The 23277-nt window shown below is 43.2% G+C and overlaps 2 protein-coding genes across 4 annotated transcripts in view; both read right to left on the reverse strand.

Annotated features, from left to right (window-relative positions):
- Positions 1 to 13403, reverse strand: part of RAB27A (RAB27A, member RAS oncogene family) — a 91574-nt gene extending 78171 nt beyond the window's left edge. Inside the window, exon 1 of the mRNA XM_049852632.1 lies at positions 13315 to 13403. The gene's annotated coding sequence lies outside the window, so the exon portion shown is untranslated. The remainder of the gene's footprint in view (positions 1 to 13314) is intronic.
- Positions 1 to 23277, reverse strand: part of PIGBOS1 (PIGB opposite strand 1) — a 48281-nt gene that overhangs the window by 23085 nt on the left and 1919 nt on the right. For 2 of the 3 annotated variants that reach the window (XM_049852634.1, XM_049852635.1), the window contains exon 2: positions 22837 to 23081. In XM_049852634.1, coding sequence (XP_049708591.1) covers positions 22841 to 23005 — 165 coding nt within the window. In that variant the 5' untranslated portion in view covers positions 23006 to 23081 and the 3' untranslated portion in view covers positions 22837 to 22840. Of the gene's footprint in view, positions 1 to 22770; positions 23082 to 23277 lie in introns of those variants that run through there. The other variant, XM_049852633.1, reaches the window with a different exon arrangement.

The raw sequence follows: 23277 nt of genomic DNA on the forward strand, positions 1-23277 counted from the left end.
TTTCAAATTTGTTAGAGTACAATTTTTCATAATAATCTGAAATGATCCTTTTAATTTCATTTGGTTCTGTTGTAATGTGGTCCTTCTCATTTCTTGTTCGGGTTATTTGTTTCCTTTCCTGTATTTCTTTAGTCAGTCTAGCCAATGGTTTATCAATTTTGTTAATTTTTTCAAAGAACCAGCTTTTGGCTTTGTTAATTCTTTCGATTGTTTTTCTGTTCTCTAATTCATTTAGTTCAGCTCTAATTTTTATTATTTGTTTTCTTCTGGTGCCTGATGGATTCTTTTGTTGCTCACTTTCTATTTGTTCAAGTTGTAGGGACAGTTCTCTGATTTTGGCTCTTTCTTCTTTTTGTATGTGTGCATTTATTGATATAATTTGACCTCTGAGCACTGCTTTTGCTGTGTCCCAGAGGTTTTGATAGGAAGTATTTTCATTCTCGTTGCTTTCTATGAATTTCCTTATTCCCTCCTTGATGTCTTCTATAACCCAGGCTTTTTTCAGGAGGGTATTGTTCATTTTCCAAGTATTTGATTTCTTTTCCCTCGTTTTTCTGTTATTGATCTCTAGTTTTATTGCCTTGTGGTCTGAGAAGATGCTTTGTAATATTTCGATGTTTTGGACTCTGCAAAGGTTTGTTTTATGACCTAATATGTGGTCTATTCTAGAGAATGTTCCATGTGCGCTAGAAAAAAAAGTATATTTTGCAGCAGTTGGGTGGAGAGTTCTGTATAAGTCAATGAGGTCAAGTTGGTTGATTGTTGTAATTAGATCTTCCGTGTCTCTGTTGAGCTTCTTACTGGATGTCCTGTCCTTCTCCGAAAGTGGTGTGTTGAAGTCTCCTACTATAATTGTGGAGGTATCTATCTCACTTTTCAGTTCTGTTAAAATTTGATTTATATATCTTGCAGCCCTGTCATTGGGTGCATAAATATTTAATATGGTTATGTCTTCCTGATCAATTGTCCCTTTTATCATTATATAGTGTCCTTCTTTATCCTTTGTGGTGGATTTAAGTCTAAAGTCGATTTTGTCAGAAATTAATATTGCTACTCCTCTTCTTTTTTGCTTATTGTTTGCTTGATATACTTTTTTCCATCCTTTGAGTTTTAGTTTGTTTGTGTCTCTAAGTCTAAGGTGTGTCTCTTGTAGGCAGCATATAGATGGATCGTGTTTCTTTATCCAGTCTGTGACTCTCTGTCTCTTTATTGGTGCATTTAGTCCATTTACATTCAGGGTAATTATAGATAAATAAGTTTTTAGTGCTGTCATTTTGATGCCTTTTTATGTGTGTTGTTGACAATTTCATTTTTCCACATACTTTTTTGTGCTGAGGCGTTTTTCTTAGTAAATTGTGAGATCCTCACTTTCATAGTGTTTGACTTTATGTTAGTTGAGTCGTTACGTTTTTCTTGGTTTTTGTCTTGAGTTATAGAGTTGTTATACCTTTTTGTGGTTACCTCATTATATACCCCTATTTTTCTAAGTAAAAACCTAACTTGTATTGTTCTATATCGCCTTGTATCACTCTCCATATGGCAGTTCAATGCCTCCTGTATTTAGTCCCTCTTTTTGATTATTGTGATCTTTTACCTATTGACTTCCATGATTCCCTGTTATGTGTATTTTTTTTTTAATTAATCTTAATTTGTTTTTGTGATTTCCCTATTTGAGTTGATATCAGGACGTTCTGTTTTGTGACCTTGTGTTGTGCTGATATCTGATATTATTGGTTCTCTGACCAAACAGTATCCTTTAGTATTTCTTGTAGCTTTGGTTTGGTTTTTGCAAATTCTCTAAACTTGTGTTTGTCTGTAAATATCTTAATTTCGCCTTCATATTTCAGAGAGAGTTTTGCTGGATATATGATCCTTGGTTGGCAGTTTTTCTCCTTCAGTGTTCTGTATATGTCGTCCCATTCCCTTCTTGCCTGCATGGTTTCTGCTGAGTAGTCAGAACATATTCTTACTGATTCTCCCTTGAAGGAAACCTTTCTTTTCTCCCTGGCTGCTTTTAAAATTTTCTGTTTATCTTTGGTTTTGGTGAGTTTGATGATAATATGTCTTGGTGTTTTTCTTTTTGGATCAATCTTAAATGGGGTTCGATGAGCATCTTGGATAGATATCCTTTCGTCTTTCATGATGTCAGGGAAGTTTTCTGTCAGAAGTTCTTCAACTATTTTCTCTGTGTTTTCTGTCCCCCCTCCCTGTTCTGGGACTCCTATCACCCGCAGGTTATCCTTCTTGATAGAGTCCCACATAATTCTTAGGTTTTCTTCATTTTTTTTAATTCTTTTATCTGATTTTTTTTCAGCTATGTTGGTGTTGATTCCCTGGTCCTCCAGATGTCCCAGTCTGCATTCTAATTGCTCGAGTCTGCTCCTCTGACTTCCTAGTGTGTTGTCTAATTCTGTTATTTTATTGTTAATCTTTTGGATTTCTACATGTTGTCTCTCTATGGATTCTTGCAACTTATTAATTTTTCCAGTATGTTCTTGAATAATCTTTTTGAGTTCTTCAACAGTTTTATCAGTGTGTTCCTTGGCTTTTTCTGCAGATATCCTAATTTCATTTGTGATATCATTAAGCATTCTGTAAATTAGTTTTTTATATTCTGTATCTGATAATTCCAAAATTGTATCTTCATTTGGGAAAGATTTTGATTCTTTTGTTTGGGGGGTTGGAGAAGCTGTCACGGTCTGCTTCTTTAAGTGGTTTGATATGGATTGTTGTCTCCGAGCCATCACTGGGAAACTAGTTTTTCCAGAAAATCCGCTAAAAAAAAACAGCAGTCAGATCCCTATCAGAGTTCTCCCTCTGGCTCAGGCTATTCAGATGTTAATGAAGCCGCCTGGGGAGGGTGGGGGAGGGAACAGAGAGATAGGAGAGTAGCACCTCAGAATATAGCCAGAGTTGCTTGTCTTGCTTGGAATGACTATTATATCTGAGATTCCCGCGGGCGCGTCGCCTATGTGTGCTGGCTGTGTGGAGATTGCCCCCAGGGAGTCTGGCCCGCTGGAGTCACGGTCAGATCCTCCGCTTCCAGCCCCACGCCCAGCGTCAAGGCTTCCCTACTGGGACGGTGCACTCTCGACTCCAAAATCAGTCGCTGCCTCCCGGGGACTTCTCGTCCCTCCAGCCGCGTGGCCGTGCCGCCCCCGTGAACCAGGTGGGCCCCCTCCCGGGGTTAGTTCAGATGGGTGGAGTAGCTCCCCGTGCTTGTGCCGCGACCGAGTGTCCCGGCTGGAACGCTGTTCTCCCCGCTCCAATACCAGTCGCTGCCTCCCGGGGACTTCTCCTACCGGCTGCGTCCCACGCCGCCCGCGCGACCCGGCTGGTCACCTTCCCGGGGTTAGTTCAGGGGGTGGAGCAACTCTCCGTGTTTATGGCGTACCTGCGTGCAGTCCAAATCTCTGTGGGATGGTTCCCCGGCTCGGATGCTGCTCTTTCTGCTCCAAGATCAGTCACTGCCTCCCGGGGACTTCTCCTAAAGGCTGCGTCCCACACCACCCGTGGAACCGGCTGGTCCCCCTCCCGGGGTTAGTTCAGGGGGGTGGAGCAGGTCTCTGTGCTTGTGCCGTACCTGACTGGTACGCTGGCTCCAGGCTCTGGAAACAATCGCTGTTTCCCCGTATTAGTTCGTTCTCCGTCTCTAAATCTGTGTTTGTTGTTCAGGGTTCGTAGATTGTTATGTATGTGATCGATTCACTTGTTTTTCCGTGTCTTTGTTGTAAGAGGGATCCGAGGTAGCGTCTGCCTAGTCCGCCATCTTGGCTCCGCCTCCCTGATTTTTAAAAGATCCATTTTTTTTAAAGAATGGACTACAGTAGGGGCTGGAGGGAGAGTAGGACCAGGAAAACATCAGTACAGGGGAGAAACGAGGTGGCCTTTCGCACATAGCAGGCACTCAATATTTCTCAACTGCTCTGATAGAGGTGAGAATCATAAGATACTTCTTTCTTGTGCCTGTGATACTTCAGGAGGGTTCAAGGGGGAGATACTGGCTGTTGGCAAAGTGCCATCTGAAAGTCACTTCCTTGGAACAACAAAAAAAAAAAATTTTGGATTGTTTTCTGACCCTTGGTTATAATCAAGAAACATTAGCATAAAGGCATGGAAAAAACACAACAGGGAGCCAGCAGAATGGCCTTCCAGAACACTCTCTGCCATCAATTAGCCATGCAACAGCCCCAGGCAGGACTCTGAAGCTCTTTGGAGGGAGGGAGGCTGAGCATCCTAGCCATCATGTATGTCCCTAAGGTCCCTCCCAGCTCTAAGCCTCACGAGGCTGTAAGGGCAACAAATGAGGTTTCCTCATCTGGGTGGCAAATGGACCGATGACTCACAGCGAGGTCTTTGTTGTTGACTTTAATCTTGAGAGAGTCTCTAGTTAAGCAGGAAGCAGGGGTGTTATTGAAAAAAATGTCCTGTCTTACTATTTCCTTGAGTAACTCTGATGTCTGAGGCACCTCTGGCATAAGGGTACAGTGGCCAGCTGGAAATGCGGGAAATAGATGCTCTTGGTCATGTGAGAGCCAGTTATGCAGAGACACTGAGAGATAGGTCACCCACAGCACTCACTGAGGTCTTCCTGGCAGGCTTCTGCCCACATGGAATCACACAGCAGACAGGCACCACAGACAGGGCCATCACTTCCTATTGGCAGGCTGTCCCCACAGGATCCACGTCTCTCATACAGCTGACCTGTCCCCCCCACAAGGACCTCACTCCCACATGATCCCTGAGGGCAGTGGCTGTCAGTCCTAAAAGCCTGTCAAATCACTTGTGGAGATTAAAAAAAAGAAGATACAGATGTCTGGGGCCTAGGCTACATTTCATGGCTTAGGACTGGAGTGAAGAAAAGTTTAGAAAGACCACAGCAGCGGAGTTAGGCTTAGATAAGCTTACATGATGGAGAGAACGTGTAACTCAGGAAGTTGCAGACCAGAGAGGTCCAATCCCCAGCCTAGTGCAGGGTTTCTCAGCCTTGGCGCTACTGACATTTTGGACCAGATAATTCTTTGTTGTGGGGGCCGTCATGTGTATTGTAGGATGTTTAGCAGCATCCTGGCCTCTACCCGCTAGGTGCTAGTAGTAACTTCCAAGTTATGTGGCCCAAAATGTCTCCAGACATTGCCAGATGTCCTCGGCGGGGGGGAGTGGGTGGAGGGGTTGCCCCCGATTGAGAACCAAACGTGTAATATCACATAATTAATTATCAGCAATACTGAGACTAAAAACCGGCCTCCTGATTCTGGTACTGTTGGTTCCTCCACCTTTGAGTAGGAGCTCTGGTACACAGGGGTGGATCACTCCCTAAGGAAATACCATAACCCACTTCCTGGTCCTCTGTGCCTAAAACAGAGAGAAGTGTGGACAGCTGGCCTTATCCCTACAAGAGAAGCCAAGCCAAGGACAGCCAGCAGCTTGCTTGGTCACATTTGGTCTCCAGTATCTGACTGGAGAGACCATACCTCATCTTTCCTAGGTCGGCCAGACCTCGGCACTCGTTCCTGGGGTCACTCCCTTGCAGTGGTGATATCCATTCCAAAAATTAAACACACACAGCAAGAAACAGAAATTGCAACCATAGCCATGGATTATATTAATAAATGCCGAGGTATTTTCATACCTTGCTCAAATGAACATTTAAGTAATGATCTATTTCAGTATGTCTCATTTGCCCCCATAATAGGGCTAGTACATCAAGTTTAACTACGATCATATTTAACTAGCTGATTGAGACCTTTTCCTTGTTTTTAATGATAGAACACACAAGAGATAAGTTTATAGCCATACTCAGCTAGGACCTGGCCACCCTCCTCTGTGGTGGGATCATGCTCTGAGGGCTGGGTAGATGAGCAACAGGAAATAAGAACCAACAGATTCTTCAGTCTCTTGGAAACCAATTTCATTATTATGCTTTGACCTGACAGATGGTAGGGCTTTAGATGAATTAACCAACGAAGCTGTGAAAAAAACAAGATCAGTGGCTTTGAAATTTGGTATTCTAGTTGTCAGGTAGAAAAAGCATGTTCATTTTCAAGAATGCTTTCTTAAATATGCACAAATAACTTTAAAAAATAATAATAATGAAACTGAAACTATTGCCCTGAGGTAATCTTTAAAGCTTTAACCAAAAATATCCCCTGAAGTTTTCTTAAAACTAAACAATAGTTTAGCTTAACTAGTAAAGAATGTCTGCCTTAATATTTGCTCATTTAAGCTGATAATGATGCTCTTTCAAGAACTATGTTTATGGGATCAAACGGACAACAGCAACTGGAAAGATCAAATGGAAGGTTAGGGGGCAACAAGCCTCTGTTAATGGAGAAGGAACAACACAGAAAAGGAGGGTGAGAATGGTTGCACAAATCAAAGAATATAGTCAATGTCACGGAATTGGACATGTAGAAACTGTTGAATTGGTGTATGTTTTGATGTGTATATTTACAACAACAACAACAGCAAAATAAATAGAATTTTAAAAATAATTACAGTAAAACAATCCAGTGTTTAAAAAGGACACATTTCTAAGGGACAAGTCATATATACCTACCTATCTATTTTGATACTTGCCATATATCTTCCATATTTACCTTATTAAAATACAAGGGAATTTTAGAGGGGTAGACTGTTCAAGGACCCCTGGTGGCACAGTGGTTAAAGAGCTTGGCTGCTGACCAAAACATCGGCAGTTTGAATCCACCAGCTGCTCCTTGGAAACCCTATGGGGCAGGTCTAGTCTGTCCTATACAGTCACTATGAGTCGGAATCGACTTGACAGGCAAAGGGTTTGTTTTTTTGTTTTTGGTTAGGCTGCTCAAAGCAAGCAGGCTTTCGATAAGACAGCATTCGATTGTCGTAGAATTACTCTTGGTATGTCTACTTAAAGAAAGAACCTTGTAATAAAAACTGAAAAAGGAACTAAAATATTAGTAAGACTTTAAAACAAGTAAAAACACATTGAACTACAAGCTTCTGGCATCATAACAAGGAATACATCCAAACGGTGTCTTTCAACAGCCACGTGGCAGTCAGGAAAACCAAAGGTGTCTCACAAGAATGGCTTTGTCTGGCACATGGGGGACGAAGGACAGCACAGAAGTGACCACAGGTGGATGACAACGGAGTGGCTAAGGGTTAACACTGAAACACAAGCAACTTGCACCTGCTCTCCTAAGGGAAAAGTCAGCACAGCAGACCCACCACTGGACCCGGAGCTCTAGTTCTAGCTCTGCCACCACCTCTGTGTGGCTTTGGCCAAGTGGCTTAACCTCTCTGGATGTGAATGTCCTTAACTATAAAAGACATAAAACTAAATGCTCTCAAACTTCCTTCTAGTTTTAATACTCCCTGAGTTGACAAGTCCTCTCCTTCCTTCCTTGAGACGAATATACAATGCTTGGTCATTCTTCAGACGTTATCACAATTAATGCATTTCCTGTGCACAAACCTGACCGCCGACTAGGGTTGCCCGATAAAATACAGGACGTCCAGTTAAATTTGCAATTCAAACGATGAGTATTTTTAACATAATTGTGTCTCAAATATTGCATATTTTGTTAGTGTAAGTATGCCCCAAATACTGCATGGGACATACTAATAGTGAAAAAAAAAATTTGCTGTTTATCTAAATGCAAATTTAACTTTTTCTTAATTTGGTAAATCTGGCAACCCTGCCTCTGACCCCACATCAAACGTTCAGTTTTAAGAGCCAAAAAGTCTGGTTCCATATACTTTAGTGGTGCATGGCTGAGGCACCAAATGAGAGGCCTTCTTTGGGCTCAAGGGTAACACAGACAGAGGCAAAAAAAAAAAAAAAGCAGGAAAAGAGGAATAAATCTTCCAGCATTCCTCTTGAGCAAGTTAGGCATCTAACTTTACTTGACAGTAGGTAAGACAGGAGTGTTACCAGACCTCAGTTGTACGGGAAAGTGAACATGGTGTGCCCACGAGAGTACAGCCTGACCAGACAGTGAGGCCAAGACAAGCTGGGTGCTCACTATTCCACACGCCTCATGCGGTGAGCGTAAAGTGAATTAAAAACCTTTATCCCTGCCTCCAACTCAGTGTTCATGCTACTCCCAAGGTAATCAGCTTAAGGGAAACCAGATCATAAACTCACATCTCCCGAGCAAGAGGCAGAGCAACAAACATGGCTCCAGCAAAACCTGCACTGGTCATAAAAAGCAAAGGCTGCGGGAGGGAGAACCACTCTCTTCAGAAACGCATCTTGTTTTAACAACGGCAAGACAATTTTGCTTCTTAGGAGCTCAGACTTTAAACCTGCAAACCCCGTTTTATTTTTCAGAAGGAATTAGACCTATTAATTTCTTAGGAGAACATTACACACACACATATGTGTAAGAACAATTCTTTCATATTTTGTAATAAGGCACATTCCAAGACAAGCTTAAAAAACATCAGAAGGCAGATTCAGTTTAAAAAATAACATAGATACCATATGATCTAGCAATCCCACTCCTAAGAATATATCCTCGAGAAATAAGAGTCATCACACAAATAGACAGATGCACACCCATGTTCACTGCAGCACTGTTCACAAAAGCAAAAAGACGGAAACAACCTAGATGCCCATCAACAGATGAATGGATAAACAAATTGCGGTACCTATACACAATGGAGTATTACACAACGATAAAGAACAGTGGTGAATCTGTGAAGCATCTTATAACATGGATGAATGTGGAGGGCATTATGCTGAGTAAAATAAGTCATTCACGAAAGGTCAAATATCGTATGTGACCATTACTGTAAGAACTCATGAAAAGGTTTATATACAAAAAGAAGCAATCTTTGATGGTTATGAGAGAGGGCAAGGGTGGGGATGGAAAAACAATAGATAAATGGCAATTTTGGTGAAGGTTAAGACAGTGCACAATACAGGGGAAGCCAGCACAGCCTGTACAAGGCAGGGCCATGGTAGCTCTGTAAAACCAAAACCAAACCCAGTGCCATCGAGTCGATTCTGACTCATAGCGACCCTATAGGACAGGATAGAACTGCCCCATACAGTTTCCAAGGAGCGCCTGGCGGATTCGAACTGCCGACCCTTTTGTTAGCAGCCGTAGCACTTAACCACTACACCACCAGGGTTTCCATGGTAGCTCCATAAAAAAAAAAAAATTTTTTTTTATAGACACATCCAAATTCCCCGAGGGACCAAATTGCTGGGCTGAGGGCTGTGGGGACCATGGTCTCAGGGAACATCTAGCTCAACTGATATAACAGAGTTCATAAAGAAAATGTTCCACATTCTACTTTGGCAAGTAACACCTGGGGTCTTAAAAGCCTATGAGTGGCCGCCAGGATACTCCACTGGTCTCACCCCTTCGGGAGCAAGGAAGAATGAAGAAAACTAAAGACACAAGGGAAAGATTAGTCCAAAGGACTAATGGACCACAACTACCACAGCCTACACCAGACTGAGTCCTGTATAATTAAATGGTGCTCGGCTACCACCACTGACTGCTCTCACAGGGATCACAAGAAAGGGTCCCGGACAGAGCTAGAGAAAAATGCAGAACAAAATTCTAAGGAAGAAACACCAGGCTTGCTGGCCTGACAGAGACTGGAGAAACCCTGAGAGTATGGCCCCTGAACACCCTTTCAGCTCAGTAATGAGGCCACTCCTGAGGCTTACCCTTCAGCCAAAGATTGAACAGGCCCATGGAACAAAATAAGACTAAAGGGGAACACCAGCCCTGGGGTGGGGACTATAAAGTAGGAGGGAACAGGAAAGCTGGTAATAGGGAACCCCGGGTTGAGAAGGGAGAGTGTTAACACGTGGTGGGGTTCTTAACCAATGTCATACAACAACGTATGTACTGACTGATGAGAAACTAGTTTGTTCTGTAAACCTTCACCTAAAGTTCAATAAAAAAATAGGATAAAATAAAAATAAATAAAAAATAACGTAGAGAGTTAATTACCATATTCCCTAAGCCAATTAATTTAATTCTCACTGGGAAAGCGCTGTGGGAAACCACACTCAACTGCAGCAATGCCGTCCTTTCGTCAGTGGCAGGATGGTGGACTATAACAAGATACTGGCAGCTAGTGACTAAGAGAAATTAAATATACGTGCTAGAAGTTTCCAACGATGAAAATAAACTCCAGGTTTACCCATTAACTTATCGATACATTCAGAGTTTACTGAACACTTATTTTGTCCAAGATTTCTTGCAAGATAAGACTCAAAAATAAGCTGAAGTCATGTTCTGCCTCCAAAATGTTAAAATCTAGCCATGGACAAACATATACCTAACAGTTGACAGTCCAAAGCAGTGTGTAATTAAATGCCGAAATCAGGCTCAGAGTTAGCAATTTCTGTTAAAAACCAGAGAAAGATTAATGACTATACTGCAAGATATTCAGTAAGAAATGAATTTCTATTTCCTTTAACTTCAAAGAACCTCACTCTCTGCCTCGATCAGCACAAGAGGCCAAAGCACCAGAGACGGGTGCTGCACGGCCCTGTCCAGTCAGCCCAGGCTGCAAAGCAGAGGGCTCCCTGCTGCCACCAGGAAAAAGACCAAAAAGCCTTCATCTTTGTACTCATTTGACCTTTCCCTCTCCAAGGAGCGTAAGGCTGTTATCTTGGGGGAAATAAGATGCTAGAAGAAGAAAGGCTTCAGAGACACTGACATATCTGAGGCCATTTCTCTTACAGATAAAGTGAGAAGGACTAGTGAGAAAAAAAACAGTACGGTGATCCTCATTTCTCAGTCCTCCATTCCCTTTTCATTCATTTATTGAGTGCAATGTGTGAGAAAGCATTCTAAGTGCTAGGGACACCACACCACAGGGACGAATTCCTGGCCTTCGTGGAGCTTATATTCTAGCATTAGGATATACACAGTACTATCGATCTATCTATCTGTCATCATTCATCCATCCACCCACCCACCTATCTATCTGTGTGCTTCTCATGACAGTTAGTGTTCTATTCGGAAGAAAAACAAGGCAAGATAAGGCGGCAAAAAGTAATGGGAGAGTGATGCTGTTTCAGATAGCCAAGGCCTCTTCAAAGAAATTACTTTTGATCTTAATGAAATAAGTGAAAAAGCCATGCATTTGAGGGAACAGCATTCCAGGCAGCGGGAACAGCAAGTGCAAAATCCTGAGGCGAATGCATGCTCAAGGAACTGCAAGAAAGCCATTGTGAGTGGAGCAGAGTAAGCAGAGGGAAGAGTGACAGAAGGTTAAAACAGAGAGAGCCACACACCACGTGAGGGGTTGGCCATGATGAGGACTGCTTTTCTCCTCTGAGATAACAAGCTACTGGAGAATATTGAACAGAGTATGGGTGGCATTACTGATTTAAGTATTAAAAGGCTCAGTCTGGCTGCAGTGTAGAGTGGCCAGAGTGGAAGTAGGGAGGCCCTTTAGGAGCCTTGCAATAATTACCCAGGTGACAGAGATGGCATGAGCTTTATAAAAGCAATGGGAGTGGTGAGAAATGGTTATGTTCTAGATACATCCTCAAGGTAGAAGCAATAGGACTTGCTGAGGGATTAGATGAGGGGTATGACAGAAAGAATGGAATGAAGGATGGGTCCAGGACGTTTAGCCTGAGCAAGAGAGAATTTGCCATTTACTGAGATGGAGAATACAAAGGGAAAAGCAGACTACAGAGGGGAAGATTAAGAGTCCAGTTCCTAGAGATTGCTACTTACTTCAAAATTCCTGTATCTGATCTAGAACCAAGGGAGCAGAAATTGCCAAGCTGGTTCTAAATTCATATGGAAACTCACGGGATTCAAAACAGCCACAACGATCTTGAAAAAGAAGAGCAAATTTGGAGGACTCACACTTCCCAAGTTCAAAATGAACCACAAACCAAGAGCAATCCAGACAGCGTGCTACCAGCACAGGATAAGCACACGGATCAAAGGAACAGAACTGAGAGTGCAGAAATACCCTCACATTTACCCTCAACTGAGTCTCGACAAGGGTGCCAAGACAATACAATGCAGGAAAAAACAGCCTTTTCAACAAAACGGTGAGGGGACAGCTGGATAGCCACATGAATCAGAATAAAGTTGGACTCCTACCTCACACCATATGCAAAAATTAACTCAAAATGGATTAAAGACTTAAACGTAGTAGCTAAAGTTACAAAACACCTAGAAAACATAGTGCAAATCTTCTGACTTTGAATTAGGCAATGGCTTCTTAGATATGCCACCAAAAGCACAAGTAACAAAAGAAAAAAACAGATCAACAGAACCTCATCAAACTTAAAAACTAAGGCATGCCACAGAAAGTTAAAAAAGAAGGAAAAAATACGAAGAGGGAGGATACAAGCAGGCAGGCAACATAAATACAGAAAAGAACGGCGCTCAGTCAGGTCCTCTAAGCTTTTTAGTAACAGCCCTTCTTCATTTCTAATCATCTGCAGAAATCCTGTTTTGCAGACTGCGTTAAGGCTAATATCAGGGTCTTTTCCCACTACAGCAAATTCTTAGGAGAGCTGAAAAGAAGGAACAGGAGTAGTAGAGCACCAACAAAATAAGTCAGCAATAATAGTATGGCATATGTTCACTCCCTCCCCCACCCTAAAACTTCCACAGTCCAAGTGACAATTCATCCAGGAAGGAAGAACAGCTGTTAGCCCGCACCTGGTAAAGAAGAGGCTCCTGCAGCACAAGCTTGGGGGCCACGTGGGCCAGCTGGCCAGCAGGGACCGACAGGCGGAGAAGTCAAGGACTCACAGGTTTCCTTCACTTCGGGCCTTACTTTGCTTAATCGGTGGTCTATGGGGACACAGACAAGGCTTTGGCAATAATTACTGAAACCTGTCAGCACATCAGCCTACTGTGAGTCCAGACCCAAGGCCTGGCTGCCTGGTAGGGTTTTCTGCAGGACTGACAGGAAAAAGAGCAACTACTTCACCCAGCTAGCTTGCCGCCCCGACGTTTACCAACCAACAAAAGTGTAAAGACGTTAAATAATTAAACTGAAAAAAGAAAAAGGAGAAAGAAGGTGAGCGGTTAGGAAAAACCTGGACCTCCTCCTCTCCCACCGGTGACGTTTCCTTACCCCCCAGGGGTCCCTTGCACCTGGATGCCCACCTGGAAGCGATCGCAGACCCCGCCCGAGCTGGGACTGCGCCCTCGCCCCGGCTGACCCCCCGCCACCCCGGCGGTGGTCACCGCTGGGCTCTGTCCGCTGGCCCGGGAGACGCAAAGCAACTTTTCTGGAGGGATCAAATCCCCAGGAGCGAAAAGAGGTGACAGCCTCCAGCCCCAAGCCCGCCTCCCTGCCCAGCGCCCCCACCTGGCTCACCTGGCTCGGCCGCCGTCCAGTGCGCCTCTGTCTCCGGCAGCCGCGTCCCCCGATTTTGGGTAGTTGGCGGGTATTTTCCGTCTGGCCCCACATCACTTCCCGTAAAGGAGAGCGAGGTGGGGCGGGACCTCCTCTTCCTTCCACCTCCCGCTTCCTCCCGTCACCTCTGGGGGCACCCCGCCGACTCTGGGCCGGGAGAGGGACCTGGACGGAGGAACAGGAAGCGAGGTACACAGGGGCTTACGTGTGCGTACTTACTAACCCGAGGTGCGCCATTTCACATGGGTTTTAAAGGTATGGTGAAAAACAGGTGAAGCTGTGCACTACAGATTAGTAAGTACGCACACGTAAGCCCGTGGTACCTCGCTCACGGGTTATCCGCCCCTGAAGGTCCTCTGCCCGCGCCCTCCTCGCGGGGCAGGCGGCACCTGCCCAGGGACACTCTGCCGAGGAAGCAGCAAAGGACTCCACCTCGGGGTCCTCTTACGAGCCACGAGAGGACCCTGTTCGCCACATTTGTCCCAAGCCAGGTCTCCACTGACCTTTTCTGGAAGGCGTGCAAGGTCAGCCGGGGCAGGGATCGGTTTTGAGAACAAGGGGCGACATTTACAAGGTACTCAGTGACTCTCGCGGAACTCCTCCCCAAAGCCATTTTCTAGGTGTTTTCAGCGCGTCGGGCTGGGGCCAGCACCCTAGTAGCCAGAGGTGCCAACCGGCCACTGTCCCTCCCGCCCTGCAGCTCCCCACGCGGCTCAGGCTGGGTATGGCCTTCCCCAAGCCGGGGACAGCCACAGGAATAACGAAGCAAAATTTTGTCAGGAAAAAATATAATTCTAGGAGGAAGTAACTAACGGGGTCTCTCCTCACACCATCTAACTCGGATTCTAAAACCACTCAATTTCTAAAACTGTTAGAGCAATTACAGAAGCAAGAGACCTAGAGCCTCCGCACACAGGAGGAACCTGTGAGCCTTTGCTGCCACCCAGCGGCTTCTTTCTCTCGGTGCCGGCCTTTGTGGGGGGGAGCCTGCAGGCCCCCACCCTCCCAGACCTGTAGCTGTGAAGCAGGTCAGACCACCTGGTTCCCAGCCAGAGGAAGCCAAGCTCCTCCTCCAGTAGCCCAGAGGTCTGAACACTGACTACTGAGCCCACCTCCTGGCCTCACAGGCAAAGCACCTCTGAACCAAATAATTCCTTCTTAAAAACAAAGCCAAACCTGTGGCCCTCGGTTGATTCCAATTCATGTTGTTGCTGTTGTTAGGTGCCTTACACTTGGTTCCTACTAATAGCGACCCTATGTACAACAGAAGCAAACACTGCCCAGTCCTGCGCCTCGCCCACAATCTTTGTTACGCTTGAGCCCATTGTTGCAGTCACTGTATCAATCCATCTCCTTGAGGGTCTTCCTCTTTCTCGCTGACCAAGCATGATGTCCTTCTCCAGGGACTGATCCCTCCTGACAACATGTCCAAAGTATGTAAGACTCAGTCTTACCATCCTTGCGTCTAAGGAGCATTCTGGTTGTACTTCTTCCAAGACAGATTTGTTCATCCTTTTGGCAGTCTATGGTATATTCAGTATTTAAAGGCATCAATTCTTCTGTCTTCCTTATTCATCCTCAAGCTTTCACATGCATATGATGTATACCGTGGCTTGGGTCAGGTGCACCTTAGTCTTCAAGGTGACATCTTTGCTTTTCAACACTTTAAAGAGGTCTTTTGCAGCAGCTTTGCCCAATGCAATGTGTCGTTTGATTTCTTGGCTGCTGCTTCCATGGGTGTTGACTGTGGATCCAAGCAAAATGAAATCCTTGACAACTTCAATCTTTTCGCCACTTATCATGATGCTGCTTATTGGTCCAGTTGTGAGGATTTTTGTTTTCTTTATGTTGAGGCGCAATCCATAATGAAGGCTGTGCTCTTTAATCTTTCTTGATCAGTAAGTGCTTCAAGTCCTCTTCACTTTCAGCAAAGTTGTGTCATCTGCATAATGCGGGTTGTTGATGAGTCTTCCACCAATCCAGATGCCCTGTTCTTCTTCATATAGTCCAGCTTCTTGGATTATTTCCTCTGCATACAGATTGAATAGGTATGGTGAAAGGATACAATCCTGACGCACATCTTTCCTGACTTTAAACCACGCAGTATCCCTTTTTTCTGTCCAAACACATCTCTGTCAATTTGCTGTACTGTGGGGTCTTGCACGTTGCTGTGATGCTGAAAGCTATGCCACCGGTATTCAGATACCAGTAGGGTCACCCATGGTAGACAGGTTTCAGCTGAGCTTCCAGACTAAGACAGACTAGGAAGACGACCCAGCAGTCTACTTCTGAAAAGCATTAGCCAGTGAAAACCTTATGAATAGCAGCAGAACATTGTGTGATATAGTGCTGGATGATGAGCCCCCCAGGTTGGAAGGCACTCAAAAGATGACTAGGGAAGAGCTGCCTCCTCAAAGTAGAGTTGACCTTAATGACGTGGATGGAGTAGAGCTTTCAGGACCTTCACTTGCTGATGTGGCACGACTCAAAATGAGAAGAAACAGCTGCAAACATCCATTAATAATCGGAACCTGGAATGTGCGAAGTATGAATCTAGGAAAATCGGAAATTGTCAAAAATGAAATGGAACGCATAAACATTAATATCCTAGGCATTAGTGAGCTGAAATGGACTGGTATTGGCCATTTTGAATCAGACAATCATATAGTCTACTACGCCAGGAATGACAATTTGAAGAGAAATGGCGCTGCATTCACTGTTAAAAAGAACATTTCAAGATCTATCCTGAAGTACAACACTGTCAGTGATAGGATAATACCCAAATGCCTACAAGGAAAACCAGTTAATTCAACTATTATTCAAATTTACGCACCAACCACTAAGGCCAAAGATGAAGCAATTGAAGATTTTTATCAGCTTGTGCAATCTGAAATTGATGAAACATATAGTCAGGATGCATTGATAATTACTGGCGATTGGAATGTGAAAGTTGGAAACAAAGAAGAAGGATCAGTAGTTGGAGATATGGCTTTGGTGACAGGAATAATGCTGGAGATTGCATGACAGAATTTTGCAAGACCAATGACTTCTTCACTGCAAATACCTTCTTTCACCAACATAAACAGCAACTATACACATGGACCTCACCAGATGGAATACACAGGAATCAAACTGACTACATCTGTGGAAAGAGACGACGGAAAAACTCAGTATCACTGGTCAGAACAAGGCCTGGGGCCAACTGTGGAACAGACCATCAATTGCTCATATGCAAGTTCAAGCTGAAACTAAAGAAAATTAGAACAAGTCCACAAGAGCCAAAGTACAAACTTCAGTATATCCCACCTGAATTTAGAGACCATTTCAAGAATAGATTCAATGTGTTGAACACTAATGGCCAAAGACCAGACAAATTGAGCAAGGACATCATACATGAAGAAAGCAAGAGGTCATTAAAAAGACAGGAAAGAAAGAAAAGACCAGAATAGATGTAAGAGACTCTGAAACTTGCTCTTGAATGTCGAATAGCTAAAGCAAAAGGAAGAAATGATGAAGTAAAAGAAGTGAACAGAAGATTTCAAAGGGTAGCTCAAGAAGACAAAGTCAAGTATTATAATGACATGTGCAAAGAGCTGGAGATAGAAAACCAAAAGGGAAGAACACACCAGGAATTTCTCAAGCTGAAAGAGCTGAAGAAAAAATTGAAACCTCGAGTTACAATAGTGAAGGATTCTATGGGGAAAATATTTAACGATACAGGAAGCATCAAAAGAAGATGGTATAAAGAATTGGACGATGTTCAACCGTTTCGCGAGGTAGCGTGTGATCAGGAACTGACGGTACTGAAGGAAGAAGTCCAAGCTGCACTGAAGGCATTAGTGAAAAACAGGGCTCCAGGAATTGACAAAATACCAATCAAGAAGTTTCAACAAACAGATGCAGCTCTGAAACTGCTCACTCATCTATGCCATGAAATTTGGAGGACACCTACCTGGCCAACTGACTTCAAGAGATCCGTATTTATGCTTATTCCCAAGAAAGGTGATCTAACCAAATGCAGAAATTATCGAACAATATCATTAATATCACATGCAAGTAAAATATTGCAGAAGATCTTTCAGTATATCGACAGGGAACTGCCAGAAATTCAGGCCGGATTCAGAAGAGGATGTGAAACCAGGGATATTACTGCTGATGTCAGATGGATCTTGGCTGAAAGCAGAGAATTCCAGAAAGATGTTTACCTGTGTCTTATTGACTACACTAAGGCATTCAACTGTGTGGATCATAACAAGTTGTGGATAATACTGCAAAGAATGGAAATTCCAGAACACTTAATTGTGCTCATGAAGAACCTGTACATACACAGGACTCACAGTGACCATATTAAAAAAAAAAAAAAAAAAAAAAAAACCATTGCAGTCAATTCCGACTCATAGCGACCCAGTAGGACAGAGTAGAACTGCTCTATAACGTTTCCAAGGAGTGCCTGGTGGATCTGAACAGCCAACCTCTTGGTTAGCAGCCATAGCGCTTATCCACTACACCACCAGGGTTTCCGAGCAACCCTATAGGCAAAACGAATTGGTTGGAAGCCTTAGTCCAGCTTCTCTTACAAAACGTCCGTTGATATGTGTCAACTTCCACCACAAATTCCAAACCTATCGTTCTTCTGGGTCGACAGTTACTCAGTTCCCATTATGGAAGTGCTATTTTCTCAGATATGTACCCAATTTACCAAATCTCATATTTACTGTTGTTAGGTACTGTTGAGTTTGTTCCGACTTATAGTGACCCTATGTCTAATACCCAAAGGGTAGATTGAGAGTTGTGACCCTAATACTCCCCAGCATGTTTTCTCCTTTTCAAAACAGGCAACTGCAGCCATGGAAGCAGCAGTCAAGCAAGCAAAGGATGCACTGCATTGGGTAAATCTGCTGCAAAGGACCTCTTGGAAGTGTTAAAAAGCAAAGATGTCACCTTGAAGACTAAGGTGCACCTGACCCAAGCCATGGTATTTTTAATCGCATCATATGCATGGGAAAGCCGAGCAATGAATAAGGAAGATCGAAGGAGAATTGATGCCTTTGAATTGTGGCGCTGGCAAAAAATATTGAATATACCATGGACTGCCAAAAGGATGAACAAATCTGTCTTGGAAGAAGTGCAACCAGAATGCTCCTTAGAAGCGAAGATGGCAAGACTGCATCTTACATACTTTGGACATGTTGTCAGGAGGGATCGGTCCCTGGAGAGGGACATCATGCTTGGCAGAGTACAGGGTCAGCAGGTAAGAGGAAGACCCTCAGTGAGGTGGACTGACACATTGGCTTCAACAACGAGCTCAAGCATAACAATAATTGTGAGGATGGTGCAGGAACTGGCAGTGTTTCACTCTGTTGTGCACAGGGTCGCAATGAGTCGGAACCGACTCGACACCACCTAACAGCGTACCACAGAAAGAAATACTCTTCCTGCGACATCCTCATTATCTTTGCTGTGCTTGAGTTCATTGTTGCAGATATTGCATCAATCCATCTCGTTGAGGGTCTTCCTCTCTTTCACTGACCCACTTTACCAAGCATGGTGTCCTTTTCCAGGGACTGGCCCCTCACACATAGCATGGATCATGTAAAACTGTCAGTATTACAGACAAACGTAATAGTGATCTTAGGGTTAGAGAGAACAGGATTCATCATAGGGTGATGGTTTCAAGGGCTGTTTTCTGTGTGAGAAGAGTCATCACATTGTTTGTGGAGGTTAACAGGAGTAACCACGTTCCTGTCTAGAGGAAGAGATCTGAGAGTCACTGAGAGCTAAGGTCTGAGGGACCAACAATATAGTAATTGCCAATGGCTGATGTGATACAGGGACAGCCACTCCCCCACCACCACCCTAGCAAGGCAAGGCTTGTGGCCAGGAGTCAACCAGACAGGATTTCAGAAAATGGGCAGTGATGCTGCAGTCCATTCATCACTCATTCATTCAATAATACAGGCACTGTGTTAGGTACTAGGGATGCAATAGTGAACAAGGTAAACTGGTCGTTGCCCTCAGGGAGCTTACAGTCATACAGTAGAAGATCAACATGTAAGCAGGCAACTCCAGTAAGATAAGGACCCTGATTGTTGTTACGTGCCATGGATTCCAACTCATGGCGACCCCAGACGTGCAGAGTAAAACTGCTCCGTAGGGTTTTAAAGGCTGTGAACTTTTGGACGCAGATCAGCAGGCCTGTCTTCCAAGGCACCTCTGGCTGGGTTCAAATTGTCAGTCTTTCAGCTAGTGGTCAAGTACTTAACCATCTGTGCCACCCAGAACTCCTAGGGCCCTGAAAAGGAAAGTTAAAGTGTTACTGGAACTCGAAGAGGTGACACCAAATCAAGACCTCCCAGAGAAGGCGATGTACAAATTAATAAGGATGAATAGGATGAGAGGGTGAAGAACTCTAGGAAGAGAAAGCATGAGACATTGAAGCAACTGAAAGAAGTTCTAAAAAGCTGAAAAATTTATTGGAAGGAAGTAATCAGAGAAGAAATTGGAAAAATAAGTAGGGTCTGAGTTATAAAGAACTCCAGAGAAATAATTGCTAATGTTTATTGATGACTTATGATGAGTCAGCCAATATGCAAAGAATTTTGCATGCATAACCTCATTTACTTCTCACAACTGCCCTATAAAGTAGGTACTATTCTCTCCGTATCACAGATGAGGAAACTGAGTATTAAAGCCATGAAACAACTGACCAAGATCATACAGTTAAAAAGTGACAGAGCCATGACTAGAACTTGGAACATATTTTCTTAGTGGTTATAAGGCTAAGAATGGGTATGCTGAAATCCAAGCAAGGGAAAATAAAGACCTGGTTAAGGTAGTGGCTGTGAGGATGGAGATGAATGGACAGAACCATTTAGAAAGTGAGTCAAGAGGACTTGGCTGTAGGGGGTGAGGGAGAAGGAGGAGACCCTGGAGATGCCCAGGTTTCTGGTGTGGGCAACTATGAACCACTGAGCAACAGGAAGAAAACCCAGTTGCAACAAGTAGGAAGGGTGAAATATGACATAACGAATTCAGTTTAGAACATTTAAAGTTTGACTCCCCAGCACCAGCAGAACATCACAGTATGCAGTGGAATAGGCTGACCTTAAGAATGGAAGACAGGTGCTGGAGCTAATATCCAAAGAGTAGATGTGAGAGTTGAGACCCTGATACTCCCCAGAGTGTTTTCTCCTTTTCAAAATGTGCAACTGAGTGCTTGACATAACTAAAGCCATGATGAACCTATCAATTTTTCTCTTTCCTCTGCCTGCCTCCTCCTTCACATACTTCTGTTAACTACTTTGTTCTGTTTTAATCTGATGCAAATAACTTTGTTCTGTCCGACCACCTGACTTACAACCCCTCACAGGGAAATAAAAGCCCAGGTGTCTGATATGTGTATCTTTAGCCTGATTAAGAGATGTCTAGCACGTGTCTCTTTAGTCTGATAGTCTTTTGTCACTATCTTGTAATGAATAACTCCTCTGGCCACGCCATCTGCTGACTACAGACACTTCTAACCCTTGTAAAATTCTATATAAGCTCTAATGTAAAACTGCTCTTTGGGACTCCAGAGACAGCCTGTGTTGCTGCTGGTCCCCAGTGACGTGTACATCCCCTTGGTAAACTTTCTCACCCTGACTCGGAGTACCTTTCACTGGCTCAACTGCTCCAGGGCACGGACCCTAATCGGGTAACAGGATTGATGAGCTAGTCTACAAAGTATACTAGAGTACAAAGAAGGGGCACAGTACAGAACCCAGAGAACACCCAGCATTTAAGGCATGGACAGGGGAAGTCCAAAAAGGAGTCTGAGAAAAGAGTGTCCATTATGTGTATATACCACATTTTGTTTATCCATTCATCTGTTGATGGACATTTGGGTTGTTTTCACCTTGTGGCTATTATGGATAATGCTGCAATGAACATTCATGTTCAAGTTTTTGTGTGGACACAGAGTTTCATTTCTCTTGGGTATGTGCTTCTTTCATACCCTAAACAGGAGCTGATCCTTCAGCCTAGGACTCAGGATGAAAAGAAACAGAGCAGAATCCCAGTTTACCCGTAGCCAAGCAAAGCCAGGCCTATCACATGGTAAAAAAAAAAAAAAAAATCACATGGTAGATACATTTTTCATGTGTACAGAAAAAAGTCTCAAAAGCTCATACAAAACTGCTATATCAATATATATAAAGATAATCGTCACCTTGTCCGTTTCTTTTTTTAAATTACCCATGCTGGTCTCCACTTAACATAGATAGCTGAAATTAAGTTATAATGAATTTACCTTTAAAGAAAAAGAACATCGATAATAAAAAATTTCCTGAATTACATAAAGCCTTTTGCACATATGTGATTACATTTAAAGCTCTCATTGATAGGGCTAAAAGTAGTATCGGTCCTAGCAATTTCAAAAAATACTTTAACTATATGAATAGTTTCATAACATATTAACTCTTTCCTTACCACAATTATTAATGCAAATTTCCTTAGTAGGTTAAACAGATTTGTGTCTTATTTGCCAAGCAATCTACCCTTTCTAAAACTCAACTTGATCTGAGCTACCCCAATTCTCAACTACTCCATTCTACTCAGGCTGAGAAAACACTCGGGGAGAAAAAGACGACTGAAGTATATTACCGGTAGCCATCAAGTCAATTCTGACTCACAGTGACCCCATGTCAAGGAATGGAACAGCTCCACGGGGTTTTTTTGGCTGTAATTTTTACAGAAGGATATCACCAAGTCTTTCTTCAACATGCACTGTGTGGGCTCAAACTGCCAACCTTTAGGTTAGCAGCCAATCACAAACCACTTGTGCTACCCAGGGACCTTGACATATATTAAACCAGACTAACTATATGCTAATTGAGAGGCTTTCTATCTGAGGTAGTCAACTTAGTTCACCTCATCTACAAACACTATCATAAATACCATTCCCTGCTCTTTTACATATACCTAGATTGTCACCCATGAAACTGCATACGCTATGTTCTCAGAAAAATAAACCCTGACTATGAAACGAAAGGAGCCCTGGTGGCACAGTGGTTAAACACTCATCTGCTAACCGAAAGATTGGCAGTTTGAACCCCCCCGTCACTCCACAGGAGAAAGATGTGGCAGTCTGCTTCCGTAGATTACAGCCTTGGAAACCCAATGGGGCAGTTGTACTCTGCCCTACGGGGTCGCAGTGAGTGGAAACTGACTCGATGGTCACAGGTTTTTTGGTTTTAGGAAACAAAATATTACTTAAGATCATTCATTTTTGCTTAAAGGAAATTACTGCTGTGTCCTGGAAGAAAGACGTAAAATGGCAAAATACGAAAACATTAACGTTGACAGTGCTACCTTAATAAAGCATTTTAAATAAGTACCTGTGAGTTTTTAATGTTTAAAATGTATTTGAGAAGGTTTTACCAGATTATTAAGTCAATGTACACTTTCAGTGGAACTCTAAACAATTATTACAATTCAACTCCATGTGGTATTAATTTTTCTTCTCTTCTGATTCTTGTGCCAATTTCAACTCTTCTTTTAATGCCTGCTGATCTCTGGAATACTGTTCAAATATTGGTTGATAAATATACACTCCTCCAGCAATTCCAAGGATGCTGGCAAAAAGCCATTGTGGAAGAGTCAATCTTCCAAACATTGTTTCAACAAACGCAGCACAATGCAAAGGTGGTTTTGAAAGAGTACATTCCCAGGTCCAGGAAATCTCTTCAGATCTGTGTACAAAGAAAATGGGAAGCAATAACTTAGCAAAACATCCTTTTAGATTTCATGTCACTACTTTGCTCTGGAGTGAACAATATTTTTGTCATATAAACATCATTTTCTGATTTAATTAAAATATATATAGTGTAAGCCAAAGCTAAATCCTCTTCTAGTACAGAATGTCTAAATATAAGACGTTAAATGGAT

Source organism: Elephas maximus, chromosome 13 (genome assembly GCF_024166365.1).
Source record: "Elephas maximus indicus isolate mEleMax1 chromosome 13, mEleMax1 primary haplotype, whole genome shotgun sequence".
NCBI lineage: Eukaryota > Metazoa > Chordata > Mammalia > Proboscidea > Elephantidae > Elephas > Elephas maximus.